The sequence below is a fragment of the Neurospora crassa genome, linkage group II (genome assembly GCF_000182925.2).
Source record: "Neurospora crassa OR74A linkage group II, whole genome shotgun sequence".
Classification (NCBI taxonomy): domain Eukaryota; kingdom Fungi; phylum Ascomycota; class Sordariomycetes; order Sordariales; family Sordariaceae; genus Neurospora; species Neurospora crassa.
In genome coordinates, this window is record NC_026502.1 from 2,447,664 (window position 1) to 2,465,234 (window position 17,571).

General features: G+C 52.7%; 6 protein-coding genes across 7 annotated transcripts; 3 read left to right on the forward strand and 3 right to left on the reverse strand.

Moving 5' to 3' along the window:
- The first annotated feature begins 432 nt into the window (after nucleotides 1–432).
- Nucleotides 433–2,227, forward strand: NCU01785 (hypothetical protein). Its single transcript, XM_950864.2, has 2 exons — nucleotides 433–915; nucleotides 972–2,227. Exons 1-2 carry the CDS (start codon nucleotides 784–786, stop codon nucleotides 1,311–1,313), a joined length of 474 nt encoding a protein of 157 aa, XP_955957.1. The 5' UTR covers nucleotides 433–783; the 3' UTR covers nucleotides 1,314–2,227.
- NCU16559 (hypothetical protein) lies at nucleotides 1,225–2,238 on the reverse strand. Its single transcript, XM_011395393.1, has 3 exons — nucleotides 2,020–2,238; nucleotides 1,687–1,912; nucleotides 1,225–1,626 (listed from the first exon to the last, which is right to left on the reverse strand). The coding sequence occupies exons 1-3, from the start codon at nucleotides 2,085–2,087 to the stop codon at nucleotides 1,345–1,347; spliced, it is 576 nt and encodes a 191-aa protein (XP_011393695.1). The 5' UTR covers nucleotides 2,088–2,238; the 3' UTR covers nucleotides 1,225–1,344.
- A 166-nt stretch (nucleotides 2,239–2,404) lies between these two features.
- NCU01784 lies at nucleotides 2,405–4,695 on the forward strand. Of its 2 annotated transcripts, none has more exons than XM_011395205.1 (2): nucleotides 2,405–2,533; nucleotides 2,588–4,695. In XM_011395205.1, the coding sequence occupies exon 2, from the start codon at nucleotides 2,641–2,643 to the stop codon at nucleotides 4,648–4,650; it is 2,010 nt and encodes a 669-aa protein (XP_011393507.1). In that variant the 5' UTR covers nucleotides 2,405–2,533; nucleotides 2,588–2,640; the 3' UTR covers nucleotides 4,651–4,695. The 2 variants fall into 2 exon arrangements, with proteins under 2 accessions (XP_011393507.1, XP_011393508.1); XM_011395206.1 differs by having other exon boundaries at nucleotides 2,510–2,533; nucleotides 2,595–4,695.
- A 94-nt stretch (nucleotides 4,696–4,789) lies between these two features.
- Nucleotides 4,790–6,588, reverse strand: NCU01783 (phosphatidylinositol N-acetylglucosaminyltransferase). Its single transcript, XM_952113.3, has 2 exons — nucleotides 6,437–6,588; nucleotides 4,790–6,354 (listed from the first exon to the last, which is right to left on the reverse strand). Exon 2 carries the CDS (start codon nucleotides 6,200–6,202, stop codon nucleotides 5,411–5,413), a length of 792 nt encoding a protein of 263 aa, XP_957206.1. The 5' UTR covers nucleotides 6,203–6,354; nucleotides 6,437–6,588; the 3' UTR covers nucleotides 4,790–5,410.
- Nucleotides 6,589–8,225: 1,637 nt separating this feature from the next.
- Nucleotides 8,226–12,923, reverse strand: NCU01782 (Ras guanyl-nucleotide exchange factor RasGEF). Its single transcript, XM_952112.2, has 6 exons — nucleotides 12,563–12,923; nucleotides 11,378–12,498; nucleotides 10,933–11,272; nucleotides 10,650–10,853; nucleotides 8,727–10,516; nucleotides 8,226–8,437 (listed from the first exon to the last, which is right to left on the reverse strand). The coding sequence occupies exons 2-6, from the start codon at nucleotides 12,200–12,202 to the stop codon at nucleotides 8,345–8,347; spliced, it is 3,252 nt and encodes a 1,083-aa protein (XP_957205.2). The 5' UTR covers nucleotides 12,203–12,498; nucleotides 12,563–12,923; the 3' UTR covers nucleotides 8,226–8,344.
- A 2,015-nt stretch (nucleotides 12,924–14,938) lies between these two features.
- NCU01781 (hypothetical protein) lies at nucleotides 14,939–17,513 on the forward strand. The gene has a single exon (XM_952111.3). The coding sequence runs from the start codon at nucleotides 15,572–15,574 to the stop codon at nucleotides 17,186–17,188; it is 1,617 nt and encodes a 538-aa protein (XP_957204.1). The 5' UTR covers nucleotides 14,939–15,571; the 3' UTR covers nucleotides 17,189–17,513.
- The last annotated feature ends 58 nt before the right edge of the window (nucleotides 17,514–17,571 follow it).

Consider the following 17,571-nt stretch of genomic DNA (forward strand, 5'->3'; position numbering starts at 1 on the left):
TAGGTGTGATGTTGATCATGGATGTACCATTGCTCCCCACGCTTGCTTGAAGTTCATAATCCCATCTTCGTCCTCTCTGCCTCGCTGATTTCCTCACTTTTGGACTAGGTTGCGAACAGAGAAGTGAAGACGTGCCTCGTTGTCAAACACTCATGACTGTTTCAGGACTTTGCCCAAATGGCTCCCGTCTCTCTCTGTGTTTGGGACTCCGTCACCGCACCGAACCCGTGCCGCGTGCGAGATTTTTTTTTTTTTTTTTCCGGGCATGTGCAATTGGAGGAATCTGGCTGCAGCGACGGCTCGACGCTCCAGGTGGGGCAAAGTGCAAACTGCGTTGTAAATGATTGGACAGGAACGCTCAATGTCCTGAGAATGCGGCTGCTGCGGTCCGTTCGCAACTTCTTGACTTCGTTACAATGGCGGGGCACGAGTGGACGGGAGTCCAATGTGGCAGGAACTGCAAGTGCAACCGCTTGTAAAATGGAACATATCACTGGCCACTGACCATTCACCGCGACGGACGGACCATCTCAAAGGCCTTCTCCTCCACCAAACCTTTGTTTTTTATCGTCATATTACCAGATCGCCAAGTCTAGAACACTGCTCCAAGAACACCACTTGTGTTGTCATTTTTGACACCAAACAAACGAGTAGCCAAACACGCTTACGCTTTCCCGAAAGCAGTCGCATTCGCATTCGCCTAGGCTACAGGTGGTCACCAGCAAGCAGTCGGCGCAAGACTTCGCTTCTCACTCAGGCAACAAGCCAACCCAAGTCGACACAATGAAGATCCTTGAAGGCCAAAGCAACCTGGTCTCAAACCATGAGGTCTATGAGCATATTCTGGAGCAACAGCAAAAGAACAGGTCCAAAAACAGGAGAGTGCCTCCCAACCAATTTACTCTCACCAAGGATGTAAGCAAGCCTGCCATCATGACGAATGTGAACATGCCCAAACTAACCTACAGCAGCTCTTGACCTATCTCCGAACCAAGCCTGGCCCATTGGCAAACCAGGACAAGACCCATCAGTACAGCACGGAAGCGTTGTATGAGCTCTTCAAGAAGCTTCGTGAGGCTAACCTCCAGAGCGATCTCTCGAAAGGCGAGATGCTCATGATCATCAACCTTCGGCCCACCAATGTTGCAGTTCTTAGCACGGTCGTTGAAGACATGTTGGAGCGCTTTACTGAGGACGAGCAGCAAAAGATCATCGATATCATCACCGAGACTCTCGGCTTTGACGAACCCACAGAGGCTGCGGAGGGAGAAGAGAACGACGAGGACGCAGCACCCTCCATTGAAAACTCTTGAAGACGTGGACATGACGACAGCTTTGGACAACTCACATGATTGTGCATCCTCCTTCGCTTTGCCCGCCCTCGGAAGTTGTCGTTTTCAGCGCCGTTGTACATATATCGTCGAACACCTCTTCCAGCAGCTCGCCAGTCACCGCAGAGCATTCCATGTACTTGTCTAACCTCATCTCTTGCGCCATGCGATACGCCTCCTGCGGGTAGATGGTACCGTTGGGATCATTCTCAGATCGCAGATCCCGCTTGAGGCCCAGCATAAGCACCGGGGTGTTGTCGCCGGTTACGCCCGCTGTCCGGACCTCTTTGTTCCACTGCGCAATATATCAGTTTGTTGAAGGATGCGGTTCACCCTGGTTAGAACCGGCGCTTACCACTCTTTGGAGGTTGATCAAACTGAGCCTCTGGCTGATATCATAGCAGAGGATGACTAGGTCGGGCCGAAGAAGTCTCCAGCTTTCTGGACTGGAAGTGTCGTAGAATTCGAGCCGATAGTCCCCGCGGCGAGCGCGAATATCAAAGATGAAAGGCTGGTCGAGGTCCCTGAGAAGGGTAATGGAATCTCTGCCTTTCAGGTTGTGACGGCCTCTGCTGATTCGCCTGGATGGGTGTTAGTGAATTGGCTTGTCTTGTCTTCTGTTCGGCTTGGTGGGCACATGTAGGATTAGATGCAGTATATAGCTGTATCATTCAGGATTATCACTAACGATAACAAGGTTGACTTTCCGCATCTCTCATCGCCAACGAACAGTATCGTGATCGTTTGTGAATCCATGACAAACAAAATGCAGGCTCGTGAAAAATGGGGGTGAAAAAAAAGAAAAAAAAATAAAGTATATATTCGAAAGAAGTGACTTTACTCGACAGTTACCGGCGAGATGCGGTTAGCACAGTCGTTCTTTTCGAGTGATCTTGTTAGCTCACACAGGAGAGCGGACTTGTTATCAACAAAACAGAAGCCCTGTTGCCTGCCGACAGGACGGGACGGGGGATACCAGAAAAGTCTCTGCCAAGACATATGTCCCCACAATATTTTTTTTTGGAGAAACTCCATGCGGGCACCCCCCCCCCCCCCCCCCCCCCAAAAGACCCCGTCGATAAGACGAATCCAAGTCTCGTGCAAGTGAGACTCTCATTGCCTTTTACCGTCTCATGAATCGAGGACCAACCCGTTATTCAAAAATTACCCTCCGGGTTTGCGCGAATTCGCTCACGAAGCTGGTATGTCTAAACCCGATAGAGTTTGCAAAACGGCTTCTAACACTAACCAACCAGAAAATAGCCTGGTTTGAGAAAGGGGAGACACTCATAAAGTTGAGGCCGAGTGCATGAACAGTCCGGGGTCCATACGGACACTCAGTCACCTTAAAGCATCTGGCAAAGCCATCGGTGTTGGTGGAACATTTTCCAAGTCAAGCATTGGAGATTTCACATCCAAGCTCAACAGGATCAAGTTCCAACTACGGACGTTCGCAAAGGGGCCAACCGTTCTTTCACAGGAGCCGAGCAAGATGGTGCACAAGCCGGCAAACTACGACCGATGGCCAAAGGAGAGCCTGGTCAAGCGGGTGATGGAGCTAGAGGAGGAGCTGAAAAGAAGGGAGCAGGCACCGGAGATCCAGAGGCAGGAGAGGGCGGAGGAGAGGGCTCTTGCCGCCGCGGTAACTTCGACAGAAGCCGACTTGAAGGCGGCCGAGAAGAAGAAAAAGAAGGCGGCCAAGTTCGACCCGGGGAAGTACTCGACCCGCTTGATCGCGCTCAAGTTCGCCTACCTCGGCAAGAACTACAATGGCTTTGAGTATCAGTCGTCGGCCAAGATGCCGAGCATCGAGGAGGAGCTGTGGAAGGCGCTCGTCAAGAGCTGCCTCATTTTCCCCGAGAGGCCAGATGAGGTTGATTTTGGTCCCTGGGAGTACTCCAAGTGTGGACGCACTGATAGGGGCGTCAGCGCTTTCGGTCAGGTTATTGGTATTCGAGTGAGGAGTAACAAGCCGCTGCCGAAGGAGGAGCCAGAACAAACTGGAAATGAAGAGGACGACGTGGTGATGGTCGAGGCCGCTCAGCAGCAAGCAAAGGATTCGGAAAAGGCCGCCGCCGAGGTAGACCACCAAAAGCCCGAATGGGACCCCATCGCCGACGAAATCCCCTACTGCAGAGTGCTCAACCGGCTGCTGCCCCCGGACATCAGGATCATGGCCTGGGCGCCCGATCTCCCGCCCAATTTCTCCGCCCGGTTCTCCTGCCGCGAGCGGCAATACCGGTACTTCTTCACGCAGCCGGCCTTCGCGCCGATGCCCTCCACCCTGGAGCCTCCTCTGGCTTCATCGGGTCACAAGAGCGGCGGCAAGCAAGGCTGGCTCGACATCGACATGATGCGCAAGGCCGCCAAGATGTTCGAGGGCGTGCACGACTTCCGCAATTTCTGCAAGATTGACCCGGGCAAGCAGATCACCAACTTCAGCCGGCGCGTCTTCGAGTCCGACATTGTTGAGGTCAAAGACCTCGAATCCGATCTGCCGTACCTGGGCCTGCCGGAATTCCAGCCTCCCGCCGGCAGCGACGGGCCACATCCCAAGGTGTACTACTTTCACGTGCGCGGCTCTGCCTTCCTGTGGCATCAGATCCGCCACATGGTCGCCGTCCTCTTTCTCGTAGGCCAGGGCCTTGAGCCGCCGTCGATCGTCCAGCAGCTCCTCGATGTGGAGAAGAACCCGCGCAAGCCGAATTACGTGATGGCGGATGAGGTTCCCTTGGTTCTGTGGGACTGCATTTTCCCCAAGCTGTCCGACGAGGAAGCCAACGCTGTTGTCCCTGGTAGCAGCGGCCACGGTCAGGACTCGCACGACCCGGAGGCCGAGGGCGATGTTGAAATGGTCGACTCCATCGACTGGGTCTGGATGGGCGAGGACGACCCGATGAGCCTGTACGGTGCACAGGGCCTTGTGACGGAGCTCTGGGGTACCTGGCGCGAGAGGAAGATGGACGAAATCTTGGCGAACCGGCTGCTGAATTTTGTCGCTAACAAGCCGGATCTCGATCGAAAATTGATCAAGGGCGCTTCTTCTGCGCCACCCAAGGGGATCAAGAAGGTCTACGAGGGAGGAAACAAGGCCCAGTTCAGAGGCACGTATACGCCACTGTTCAAGAGGCAGTTGTTGGCTTCGGCGGAGGAGGTCAATGATAAGTATGCGCAAGGCTTTGGCTTCAAGAACGCGGAGGAGATGACGAAGACCAAGAACTGGAGGAGCACGATTAGGGAGAGGAAGGATAAGAACAAGAAGGCTGGACGTTCAAAGGCAGGGGGTGCGGAAACGCCTGTCCAGGAGTCTTCTAGCTGAGCGACTTTGGGATTATGATAACAAAAATTGATCGAATTTCAATATCATTCGGCAGCTACCGCACAAGTGCGAGGAAACCGCGAGCACGTCAAGGTTGGCGTCGAAAGACTGAAATGACACAGCTACGTCCAATGGGATGTTCCTGGTGCTGCCCTGAATATAGGCTGCTGAAGCGCACCAGGAAGCGGACGTTATTGAGTAAAAGTCGCCTTTCAAGTCTGACAGAGCTTGATATCTTTGCCTAGTCTATATCACCATTTCATCGGGCTAGTCTCAACAAACCAAGCCTTGGCAATAGGAACCTAGGCCACGCAAGGACATAAGCATTCGGTACAGACCGAGCTGAATGCCGTGGTACGTGGCAGGTAACGAAGGAAGAGTCTATGGTGTCAGCCTATATTATAATCTCCTGTACATGTTCGACGTCTTCATCGGCCACTTGAAGGAAAAGAAACCCCCTTTGACACGAGTCTTGAAAAGGTTCAAGAGATTGGAGACAGAGCGTTCTCACACATGTATGTAGGGGGGCAGCAGCATCTGTACCACTCTCGGCATTACAGAGATGCTGATATTTGGTTGGAAAATGGATCTGGAGTATTCAAAGATTGACAACAAGGAATAGAGGCCCAGAAATATGTAAAAATGACAGCTGATATCACTAGGTATGTAAACACCAATGAACCAAGTAAACAAAAACGCCCGCTCCGCTCTCAACAACTTGAGACAGATTTCCTACAAGTTGCACCATGTCTAGAAGCAACTATCCACCCTTCCCATTCCCATTCCCACCTCTCCACGCCCCATTCCCCCCATGACTCCCCCCGCCACCACCAGCTCCCGCGCTCAGCACCGGTCCATCCTTCTCATACAAACACCCCCTCGCGCCCCTCCACACCCTCTCCACAATCTTCCGTCTCGGCAACAGCCTCGGAAAGCAAACCACGACATCCTGCTCGCCCTCCACCACAATCACCAGATAATACCTGACCTCAAACCCTTTGAACGCCTCGTTGATCAGGATATCCTGTATCTTTTCGGTCGGTATGAACCGCGTCCTCTTCATAAAGGTGCCTCCCCCCAAGCGGAAGAAATTACCTCCGCCGACGCTGCTAGACATTTGAATCCCCAACCCTCGTAGAACTAGGAGGGACTCGGTGGTGTGGATACGCGCGAACAGGGCTATGTACGAGGTGAGTGCCGAGAGAGCGAGGACGGCATAGGGCGGGAGGGAGATGGCGAGGGAGGCAAGGTACTGGCCGGGGCGGGAAATGTAGAGGAGGTGGAGGATGTGGAGGAGGAAATTGTTGAGGTCGAAGTCGAGGAAGGAGATGCGGCCGGAGGGGAAGATGGGTGGAGGAAGTAACCCTGTCGGAGAGAAGAAGGCCGCGTAGATGCCGATTATGACGGAGAGAACGGCGATGAAGCGTAGGCAGAGGACACCAAATAAGGCGGCTCGGAGGGGGAGGGTGAGAGGAGGACAGGTGGTTAGGGTGAATTCGGCCGTGGTGGGCGAGGGACGCCGGATGGTGAGGTAGGGTGTTGTTGTGAGCATTTTCGATTTTCGGTTGGATTCATTAAGGTTAAGTTATTCGTGTTTTTTGATTCAAACGGTCCGGTTCGTGTCGTTGCGATTCTCGTAATGACTGAGCGAACAGCAGCTCAAGCTGACAGCCCTGGACTCTGGTGGTCGTAACCCCTTACGGTCTGTTTTCCGTGCAAGTCGGAATGGTAAGCTACGTACACTGGGGAGCGCAATTGGGGGAGAGGAGAGTGGTTCTGAACGCACTTTGATCGTCACCTGTGCATCTTGTGTATGCGCAGCTATCTTGACCGTCTTCGGTCAGTAGACTCTGCGTTCTCGGGTTCTTCTATACAGTGACTTGGAGAGCCTGATCAATTCCGTGATGGAGTGAGTTCCGTCTCGAGAACAAAGTGCGCCAGTCGCGAACCAACCAAGGGACGGGGCAATGTGCACATCATCTCAAGTTCTTATCTTATCACATCCATCTTGGCACACAGCACAGGCCACTTCCCCTCTGTAGCGCCTACAGGCAAAGTGGATTAGGGTATATGTATTAGATCAGACAGCCAAATTTTCGACTGTAATGGTCAAGGTGGGTTTGAAGGCACTTGATTTTCTCAATGTCTCTATTCCATGTCCAAATCTGGAAGCCCAGCGGCGCCCAGCACGAACCTTGCGGTGGTCACCCACTCGCACGGGTAGCCTGCGACTTGCTGCGCGTGGCCCTAAGCAATGAAGATGACACTTGAGAGAGGTTCCACTCTGCAGAGACATCTTCACCGTCAGGTGGCGCGCTGGATTACGATCGCTGGGGGGTTGGGATAGAGCGTTGAGATGGAGATGTCGACTCCTATTTTTTTTACATTTTTTCAATTCTACACTTGGTAGGAATAGACCGAGAAAATGCTAAGCAAGTCAGGTTTGATCTTTTTGTTTTTTGTGCTTCCTGGTAATGATAGGAAAAACGAAATGACTGTGCACCCTCGACTGGAGTTGAACACTTGTTGACAGTGGAGACGTGCATCGCGATGTGCGTTTTTGGTGTTGTTGGTTTGTGCTGGGCATCCAAGGCAGCCAGCAAGTATATCGCAAGGGCGTATAGCCCGCATGACCTTTCCTATCCCACATTGCTTTTCAGTTTTGCATACCAGCCGCTAACAGTTACCTCCGAACATCCGGCTGGCTCGCTTCTGTCGTGGTCAAGGAGAGTACGTGCTTGCATCCTTGATGACAGTTTCGGTGGTCTTTTTGGTGCACTTTCTTTGCCTGAGAGAGAGGAAAATGGTATGTGGGGCCTGATAGGCGTATGTCAATTGGTTTTGAAGCAAACATGAGGTTCTACACATAGTACTCGCCAAGATCTGAAATGTGAGTTCGTGAGAAGTTGATCGGGCTAGATGATTGTGCATCGAGGAGCCAAGATATTTGAATGTGTGATGTCCATCTCGAAAGACGAAGCGGAGGTTTGGTGTCATAGGGAGGAAGAAAAACAATTTGTCAAGAAAACTGGTGGGTGGCAAGAAGATTATGAGAGAGTGTTAATTGTAACCGCACCGTCCTTTTTGTGTTTGACCGTTTAATAAGGTCGCCTACCGGACAGGTAGAGTAGTGTGCAATTCTTGAAATGTGTGTGACATATCGAAGAAGAAGAAGAGAATATAAGTATGGCCATGTTTAACTGGTGCTTCATGTTCAAGTCCTCATCCTCCATTAAACTTCCGTCAGCTCTGCCCCACGGTCGTGTTCGACATAGTTGCTCCAATCCTGGAATCGAAATTTAACACTGTCATTTCTTGGCCTCGAAGGAGATCTTTCACCAACACAATCTCTTCTGAGTTGTGGGTGCGGGTGCTTCTGGAATCCACTCTCTTCTTGGTGCGCTTGAGGATGGCTTTGGTCTTGGTACAATGGTGGGTAGTATAGGTGGAAGTTGCCAGAAGAATGTAATGACCATGACACTATCATGCTATGCATTGACATATCGCGTTCCCCCAACCCCATTGATTTCCCTGCTATCCATCCATCCTTCCGTCCACCCACCCACCCACCCATCCTTCCATCCTGCCGACCTGTTTCCTTTCACGCCTTTGGTATTACATAACCCTGCTGAGATTCTGGCACATCCACAACGCCTTGCTCTTCCTTCCTTCCTTCCTCCGTCCACGGTCCGAATTAAGATTTGTTTACGAGCCAAGCGAATTTCTTCCTGGTAGTTGACTCGCCACCTGTTGACGGCTCTACTTGTACACTGCGTTGGTAGATATCCTATGGGAGAGAAGAAAACAGGTTAGCATTTGTCTGCCCCAGGAATAAGCCAATAACAGTAGTTTTATCGTGCTGAAAGGAATGGATATTCAAAGAAACAGGATAGACAGATTCGGCAGATAAAGGAAACGCAGAGGTCATTGTCAGGGGCAGAGAGGGAGACAAACGCGGTCATGAAGCAAGAGAGGACAATTTGAGCGGTAGGAAGGGGAAATTTTGTAGATGAAGTAGAGGGAAAGGAATTATAATAATAAATAAAAAAATAAAATAAACAAAAAGACACACTAACCTCTTCGTCCGTCGGCATCTTCATATCAAGTATCAACTCCCTACTAGGCTCGTGCTTGGTCAAGTTCGGATACGGCTGTCCCTGACTCCTCATTATGGGCAGCAACACCTCCCCGAGCACCTCGTATTTCTTCCAATTAATCCGATCATTATTCGGCCCCACGAATGTCCTGCTTCCTTCCTCTGCCGAGACAAGATCACGTCTGTGCAGGGGGATGAACGGAATCCTCGGTAGCGGCGTGTTCTCCCAGGCCAGCCGGTAAGCAAAGTGGCTCTTTTGCGTGCCCATGAGCAGGACCAGCCGAGCGAACCGCTTCTGTACGTCAGGCGAAACCAAATTTCGCGTCTGCGCGAGTCGGTGGATGGCGGTGCCGTTGATACCGGCCAATACGGCGGCCAGGCCGTTGTAGTTGTTCAGCGTGCGCAAGCGCTGGGCGATGACCATGAACCGTTCTAGGCAGGGTGCGCGATGTTTGGCTTTGTCACGAATGAGGATCATGTTGGACACCCATTGGGCTATGTGGTTGAAGTGGGAGACCATGCGGTTGACGTTCTTGAGACTGCGGCATTTCTCCTTCTGGTCGGCGGGCAGACTAACGTGGCGCACCATGTCGCGGATGCGGATGGAGCTGAACATGATCCAATCAATGCGCGTAATCTCGTCGGCGATTATGTCGGGATCGATGTCCATGAAGCTGTGATAGCGGATCTTGTTCGGCGGTAAGACGGGAGAGGGTACCAAGGCCGCGGCTTCGCGCTCGTAGTCTTCGATGGAATGGTAGGTGAATTTCGCAGTCGGATCAGCCCCCGAGAGCTCTGAACTGTGTGATGGACGTCGAGGATCATACCCGCCCGACTCGTCGATCTGCACTGAAGCCACAGACTCGGCGAGTTTCCGCTCTACGTCCCTGCCACCCTCCTCGTCATCTTCGTCGTCGACCGGGTCCGCTTTTGCCCACCAGGTATCATCGTCGTCCACCACCTTTTGTTCCAGGTTCCCCTTCATCTGCCGGGCTGCTGCGGAAAAGACCTCGTTCGTTGCCAAGTCGCTTATTAGTCCTTCCAATCTCCTCCTCGTTGCTGTTCGGGCAAAGTCTCCGGGGTAAAGGGACAGCCATTTCGCAACAACCTCAATGACGCGCATCTGGCTTTCGATGCTCAGCAAAGACGGCATGTCCGTGCCGTCCCTTAAACGGTCCAGCCGCGAAAGGAGAGCGCTCATAAGCTCGCATGGCGTAGCGAACTTTCTATACAAGCACAGAAAAATGTCGGCAAAGTTGTTGTCCGCCCTTGTCATCTTTGGAGCTATAATCCTGTCGATAAGCTCATCGAAGGTGACGCCGGCAAGTTTAGGGGCTTCGTCTTCCAGATAATCCTGATTGCGAGCCATTGTGGCTACATCGTCCGACAAGCGGTGGCTTTCCAGATCCAACTCTTCAAAATCCAGGAAGGTCTCCGACCCTTTCTCCAATCGTATCCCTGGTGTACGTAGCGTGCCTGACAATGCGTGTGGAAGACCGTCCTCAGGAATGTCTGTTGATTGCGGGTTGGAAGCGCCGTATTGTGCATGTAGATATTCCATTCTCGGCGACCTCGAAAGTTGGGATCTCTGGTGAGGACCGTCGCCGCTAGGAGGCGCAAAGCCCTTCAAGAGCGAGAAGTCCGAGCTTGCTCTGCTGTGTTTGCTGTGCTGGCTGATGGGACGACCGTTGACCTCGGGGGTAGCATCCAGATTAGCGGCCGAAGCAGCTCTTCGTCTCGAAACCGACCTTTTCGGTCTCTCTTGCGCTTCTACTTGGGCGACACGTTAGCCCTGTCTTGTTGGATAGTCTTATGTCTTGCGTTCCTATGGTAACGAACAGACATTTGCTGTTCGTGGAGCACCATAATGAAGCCAGGGCGGATGAGCGTGGGCAACACTTACCTCTTCTGTTGGCCAGGATGGCGTCGATCATGGTCAAGAGGGCTTCACGCGCGCCGCCGGGAATATCGGACGAGATCCTCAGATGGGCAACACACGAGGGAAAGCTGTGTGCTACGGCGTTCATATCCACCTGGCGTATGCTCGCAGGGGTATCACATTTCGTCGCGACGAGTATGGTTGGTATGGAGGAGTTGGCCAGGGAAGCTGCGGCACAGGCGGGTATTTGTCAGACGTGTGTCTCTGGGGGGAAAGCATCGTGAAGGGGAAAGCTGAAGAAGCTCACTCATGGTTGGGGAGAGATCGTTGATGCTGTCCGTGTTGGTGACGTCGTACAGAATCAGGGCGCCGTCGGGCATGTGGGGGAACATGTGGCCGTCTATTTGCTTGGGCCATTGTATGGACTGGCCGGGGTCAAGGTCTTTGAAGCCGTCAAGATCAAGTTCTACGAGGGTGACGAGGTATCTGGTGCCATGGATTTCCATGCGCAAGGTCGAGATGTTTAGCTCGGGCGGTCGTTGCAAACGGAACGCGCGCTGGACAAAGGAGGATTTGCCCGCGCCGTAGGCGCCAATAACGGCAATGTGTATGGATGCCATGGCACGTCTCGATCGCGATTGATCGAACTTGCGAAACCACGTCATACCATGTCAGTTCAGGTGTTGCTTGTCTAGAAAAAGAAAGGTATGGTATGGAAGGTGGTGGTAGTAGGTAGTATGCGGGAGGCTCACCCACGGCGTTGGGCTGTCGACTCTCAGAGACTCTTTGCGAGGCGGAGGCCACGGTCGGTGCGGATCATTGCGATTATAGCTATAAGTCGACTCAGACTGGGGACTGGGAACAGGACCCGGACCCGGACTGGGTGTCTGACTGAGAATCAGACTAGGATGGCAATCAGGCGTGGTGGCAGTGTCGGTGGGATGGGTATTGGGCGCGCCCACAGGTCGGCAGAAGAAGGGATCGTCGAGGACGGCAGAAGCAGAGGAGCCGCGGTAATTGGAGGAGGGGCCGGGGCCGGGATGGTCGTCGTCGGCTGGCAGCAAAAGGGCGCCCTGGGAGACGAGGAGCGATGGCGTTGCTGCTGAGGTCGGCTGTGTTGTTGACGAGATGGCAGCGGCAGAAGCGGAAGTAGCGGTCGTGGCGTCGTCGAGATTGGTGGTCTTGTTGGTGTTTTGGTGGTCCTGGTGGAGGAGATGCGGATCGGCAGCACCCGCCGGGCTTGCTAGCAGTGGATGATGAGTGGTGCCTAGTTTTGTAGTAGGTGTACACTGAAGCGGCAATGCAAACTCGATGGGCGCACACAGATCGGCCGGCAGCTCCAGGCCCAGATCCAGGTCCAGCCGGTCCAGGTTGGGGAGCTTCCACTTGGGGAGGAGCTCGGGCAATTGGGGATCGTCAGCTTCAGCGTGACCCGACCCCGTGAGACCCAGCATTTGCTTGACTTGACTGATCAGCCGGCGCGACTCGGTCAGTGGTGTAGGCTGTAATTGCGACGGCGACTGCTCCAGCGGGGGGCCTGCCAGTGCGTCCGACAGTGGTGGTTCCGACATGGGCATGGACTTTTTTTTCCTGCGTTTCGAGAGGATGGGAAATCAATGCTTCAATGCTACGGCACCATGGCCATCTCGACTCCTTTACCAGACGGAATGATTGACAAGTCTAGGTAGGTAGATCAAACAGTTACGCAGTAGTATGTATTAATAGGTAGTACGGATATCGGAAACACGAGAGTGGTTGAGTGATTAGGTAGGTAGTGGTGCCAATGATAACCCCCCCCCCCCTTTTTTTTTTCCTTTTCCTCATCTCGCAGGTCCCGTCCGCGGCCAAGGGTAGTGCAGGTAAAGTGTAATGGCTGATGGGTCAGGTCAGTCAGTGAACGGACGGTAGTTTATTTGGGTCATGGTCTAAATAGGTACACTACTCCCGTCTATTCTCCATGCAAGTACGTAGACGAAGACAGGTAATTACCGACCCAAAGTCTCTTTCGTGATGGGACATGAGTGGCACTGGACTGTTTGACTCCAGTCCTCCGTTCGCCTCAATGATTTGTCGGCCCTTGCAACGGCCCGGGGCCCGAGACAGCTTGCAGTCCGTCGTCAGACCGCAACTGGTCGTTCCAAGCAGAAAGAAGAACTTGAAGCGAGCGGACGGTGCACTCTGTAATGCGAAATGACGATGGAGAGCAAAAAGAGGGCCATGTCTGACGGCCTGACAAAGGGAAGAAACTGAACCTCGAGATGGGAGTGGGGGTGGTGCTGAAAGTGCGGGCCGAGTCCGTTTAGCAAACCAGTGCGTGCCATTTATCGTGAAGGGGGCTCTTGCTTGATCACGACAGTCAACCACCTTTTTTATTCTCTTGACACCGCACTCACATCCGACTTCAGGTCATGACAGGGTCAAGCTACAGAAAGCCCTTTTGAGGGGCCGAGCAAGCGAGAATGGTGGAAAGGGAAAAGAAAGGAGAGCTTCGTATTCCTACCGGCTATGGGGCAAGCTCACACGTGCAGGACTTGTTGAAGCTAATAGTAAAGGGCTCAGTGGGTTGACCACTAACACGCCCAACTAGGCAGGATTACCATGTTCGAATAACCACCTACCGGGCTCCCAGGGTCCCGGCCTCCCAAGTGAGATTCAAATGAGGGCCGGGACGACAACGAAACAGTTCGGAAGTCTGGACCTTTCTCCAACCCCACTGATCTCCCGACAGCCAAGTGGATATCGACAAACTGCGTCGCGTCGACACGTCGTCCAAACCAGCCTGAAGCAGCAGCAGTATCGTCTCTTCCGGTGGTGGTCTTGGGTCCTGTGAGACACCCACAGCTCCTCTCACTGCAAGGGAGTTCAGAGCCTCAACCCTCGCTTGGTCGGACCGATCGATGGGCAAGACGGACGAGCAAACATGGCGCGCCACAGCGTCACAGCGTCCGTCACAACAGGGTTAACTACGGACGTATCGTCAATCCGTCCACGGACGCGCCGTGGTCGGTACCTTCGGGCGGAGAACTCGGCGTGCAAACACCAAAACAAAACATCAAACTTCACTTCGAGGGGACGGATGCCGCCTGCCTCCACATGTACTACTTATCCATTCACCATATACAATGACGACTCGAGATGGTGGTGATTGCAGGTTGACGTTGACAAGATCCTCCACAACTACTTACCATAGTGTTACAATCGCCGCCACAAGTTCCGAGAATCTGAAGCTGTCGCGCGTAGCACTTGTGCGCCCCAAACATCCGCTGCCCAGAAATGTTAGGCTCCGTGCCTTTACTGACCGCCCCTACGCCCGCCGGACTGCCTGGCATGCTCAACGATAACAAGCTGGAGAACCTGGTCAGCCGGAGCCCGAACAGAAGAGCAAACTCCAAAAAGGGAAAAGTCGGGGCCCCGCATGATGGCCAGGCGCTATCTGTGGAGGTCCGACCCGAGCCAAGGGATGAATGGCTATGAGAATCAACGAGATGAGAATGAGCAACGGTACAACATGCTTGGTGGTCGATGCTTACTCGAATTCCAGATCGAGGTCGTCGGCTGTTTTGTCTGTCTGTCTCACACTCCTTGTCAGCTCAGTATGTGTGGTCGGCGTATTACCAGCTACTTTGGAGAGCCAAGACAAAAGATTCATTCCTAGACTTCTCTCAGGAAGCGATTATCCGCAGCCAGTCGCCTTGAACCACAGTTGAAGCATGAATCACGGCGTTCACAATGCGCAAAGGGGGCAAGACGGGCGTACTCAAACTGATAACTAACTGCTCGCAAATTCGTTAATAATGGTCCAAGGGCAAGCGAGGCACGAGTGCAAAATACCCCCTCATCCCATTCCAGTTTGGTATAATCCCCAGTCACGGGCGTAGCGCAAGTCAAGTGACACACATTGTCAGATTATATGTCTCGTCCATGTCGCTCATCTGCAAGATTCCAAGGCAGCGCGCGTGCCTTCTCACAATGTGACAATGGTCGAACATGGCCTCACGGCATTTGGCTGCCCGTCGACTGTTCGCTACCACGCTGTTCTACTGTACCATGGCCTCATGCACATAAATATTGAATGCGACAGCACGTTGCGTTGTTACTGTATTCTGTAGAGTAAAGTAGGGTCGGTCGTTCACCTAAAAGGTTAGAACCTCTTGGGTACCAGGACATACACAATAGGAACAATGGTTGGCGTAACATCCAATTTACCTAGCGATCCAGCTTTGCCCGTCATGTCATTCTTGGCGAGAATCATATGGAGACAAAGTTCGCCTCTGATCAAAAAGAGTTGGGGGAGGGAAGCCCACTCAATGAGGGGTCACAAGTCTTATTCAGGTACGACTAGGACAAGACGGGAACCACCTGGAAGTACCAACCTGGAAAGGTAGAAGAGGTATATACTTTCCTGTCCTCGCTCGCCCTTTACGACTTCTTCCTGTCGTACCACCCGTCGTCTTTGATGTGTCTGTCCATCCCTTGACAACTGTCCTTTGTTGAGAAAACTCAGACACAATCTTGGGGGCAAAGGCAATCCAACCGAAGCCAACTAGAAGAAAGCAACCTAAATATCCTCAAGACTATCGCCATCATCGCTACTTATTATCATTTGCTGTTGCTGTCGCCCCCGCTCTACAAAGTACTTATCTAACTTCTTATTGTATTTTCCATCCTTCATCAAAATCACTACCTGAGGCCAGGTTTTCGGGATAAGTCGTCTAGAGCAAGCAAGGGATGAGCTACGGCAAGGGCCGTGTCATAAAGCAAGAGCCGTTCAAGGCAACGGGTCGAACAACGTTGACTGATGCATACTGTCGTACTGGCAGCTACTGCACGTCTAACATTTACACATACCTCAACGGGCACCGGGAAATATCCGCCTCCGAGCCAAATCGCTGAATAATTACCATCCTTCCTGCCTGCATCAGCTCAGCCGTCGCACCTTCTTCGAAATGTCGTTCACCAAATGGTTCAAAGGAAGCGGAAGTGGAACGAACGACAAGGGCGGCCCGAGTCTCAAAAACAGTCATCAGAAAAAGAAGAGAAGCGAAGACGAAGACCACTGCACTCAAGGCGACATGGAAGGTTACGTCTATGACCACAACTACCACTACCAGCCCGCCCCTGGACTCCAACCTCAAGGATATGGATATTCGCAACGGATGGCGGCAAAGCCTAGGAAGCCGAGACTGGCGGCACAGGAGGGACACTTCGATGCCGAGGAACTGACACGTCGACTTCTCGATGTGCTAGCCGAGCAAAAGACACACGAGATCAAGAAGCAAAGGATGAGAGAAGCTAGGACCGTAGCAGCAGCAACAGATCCAGCTACTCAATGGCAGCAACGGCAAGAAGCAGCGATATCTGCTTTGAACAGGGCCCCGACTGCAGCCGGCCGGACAACAGGTTTGAGAAAACCAAGCAAGTCGTATACCGACAACGATTCCGAAGCCGCCCCAGAAGAACAAGAGCATCGCCATGTACCCAAAGACGCAACCAGAACGTTCAAACAAGCCGATACCAACAAAGCCATCTGCCGCCAAGACAAGCTCGACAAGCAAGCCCAGGGCGAACACCGCCGTCAAATTAGTGAACATATTGTTGAGGTTCCCATGGAAGAGTGCATAAGGGCCCTGCCGTACCAGACTCAGACCCGATTAACCCTGGCAGACGAGAAACGCCTCAAGCGAGAACAGATACTCAATGAGGCATCACCAGCGGGCCACAAAGCTCATGGACAAACTGTTGTTGAAAAGGTCAAGAGAAGGCATGATCTCAACCTGGAAGGGGCACTCTCGAGGATCTCGGTGACCTGCGCGTCTGAAACCAACATTGGTGAACGCGGCCATTCCACGGCAGCATCAGAACCAGCAATATCAGCAACTTCTGGCAAGCAGCAATCCAGGGAACGTAGTAAGGAGCCCGAATTTGCAATCTTCCCTCATTCACTGGCTACTCGCACCATGACTACAATGCAAGACCAGGCCACCTCCCGGCAGGGACACCAGCCAGGAGCACCCTCAGCAGCAGCACCACAAACAGCACCAGAGAAGAACACCAATTCAGTAGAAACGACCCTCTCTAGCGAAAACGACGACTTATCAGCTCTCCCCTCACCCACGACAACCCAGTCTCAAAGCCAAAGCCTAAGCAAGCGATTTCGAGCCTCCCCCTTCGTCAATAAGTCCCCATCTCTCTTGAACCTGCGCCAAAAGCTCGGCATGACCGGAGGCTCTGGCTTCGGCTCCGGTTCGGGCTCCGGCTCCTCCGGCTCTCCCGGTTCTCCAGTAACCGGCAACAGTAGCGGCAGTGGCAGTGAGCTGTCTACAGCCACCACTGGGATTTCGAGAGGAGAGGAAGCTGCAACGTCACCACTTACTGCGGCGTCTTCTTGTCGTGCTGGTGCCGGGGCGGATAACCAGCCGCAGACGCAGACGCAGCAGGGGTGGGGCCTGCTGAAGAAGACAGCGACGGGGATGGGTCAGGAGAAGGAAAAGACGAGGATGAAAAGTAAAAAGAGTGGGTTCTTTGCTAAGCTTGGGGGTAGTGTGAAGAAGGGAATGTTTTGAGTAGAGTTGCTTGTGTTCTTCTGTGTCTTGATGAAGTATAGGCTATGCATGGGATGATGATGGGATACGTAATGATGACGGGTATGGATGGCGTAGAGTGGCAGGCAACCTAAGTTTGGTAAACGTCTTGGGTTTTGGAACAAAGGCGGATTTTGGACGGCGAGGAACTATTCTAAATCCCAGTGATCAAGCTTTCGGTTTACTTATGTTATACTGTATCTGGTGTTAGAGTTACCGATATACACCAGCAGATATGCAACGTTGGCAAGTGTTTGTATACAGCTTATATGTTGTTAAGTACAAGTAATTTTCTGTTGTCCCGATATCTGACGTAGAACGAACGATGCCACTGAGGTAAGGTTACTCGTAACAACCCACTACCA

Coding starts and splice junctions, on each gene's coding strand:
- NCU01785 (XM_950864.2), top strand. CDS start 784: ATGAAGATCCTTGAAGGCCAAAGCAACCTGGTCTCAAACCATGAGGTC. Junction 916..971: donor AATTTACTCTCACCAAGGAT/GTAAGCAAGCCT, acceptor AACCTACAGCAG/CTCTTGACCTATCTCCGAAC.
- NCU16559 (XM_011395393.1), bottom strand. CDS start 2,087: ATGGATTCACAAACGATCACGATACTGTTCGTTGGCGATGAGAGATGC. Junction 1,913..2,019: donor GGAAAGTCAACCTTGTTATC/GTTAGTGATAAT, acceptor ACACCCATCCAG/GCGAATCAGCAGAGGCCGTC. Junction 1,627..1,686: donor TGATCAACCTCCAAAGAGTG/GTAAGCGCCGGT, acceptor TATATTGCGCAG/TGGAACAAAGAGGTCCGGAC.
- NCU01784 (XM_011395205.1), top strand. CDS start 2,641: ATGAACAGTCCGGGGTCCATACGGACACTCAGTCACCTTAAAGCATCT.
- NCU01783 (XM_952113.3), bottom strand. CDS start 6,202: ATGCTCACAACAACACCCTACCTCACCATCCGGCGTCCCTCGCCCACC.
- NCU01782 (XM_952112.2), bottom strand. CDS start 12,202: ATGCCCATGTCGGAACCACCACTGTCGGACGCACTGGCAGGCCCCCCG. Junction 11,273..11,377: donor TCGACAGCCCAACGCCGTGG/GTGAGCCTCCCG, acceptor TGGTTTCGCAAG/TTCGATCAATCGCGATCGAG. Junction 10,854..10,932: donor CGATCTCTCCCCAACCATGA/GTGAGCTTCTTC, acceptor CCTGTGCCGCAG/CTTCCCTGGCCAACTCCTCC.
- NCU01781 (XM_952111.3), top strand. CDS start 15,572: ATGTCGTTCACCAAATGGTTCAAAGGAAGCGGAAGTGGAACGAACGAC.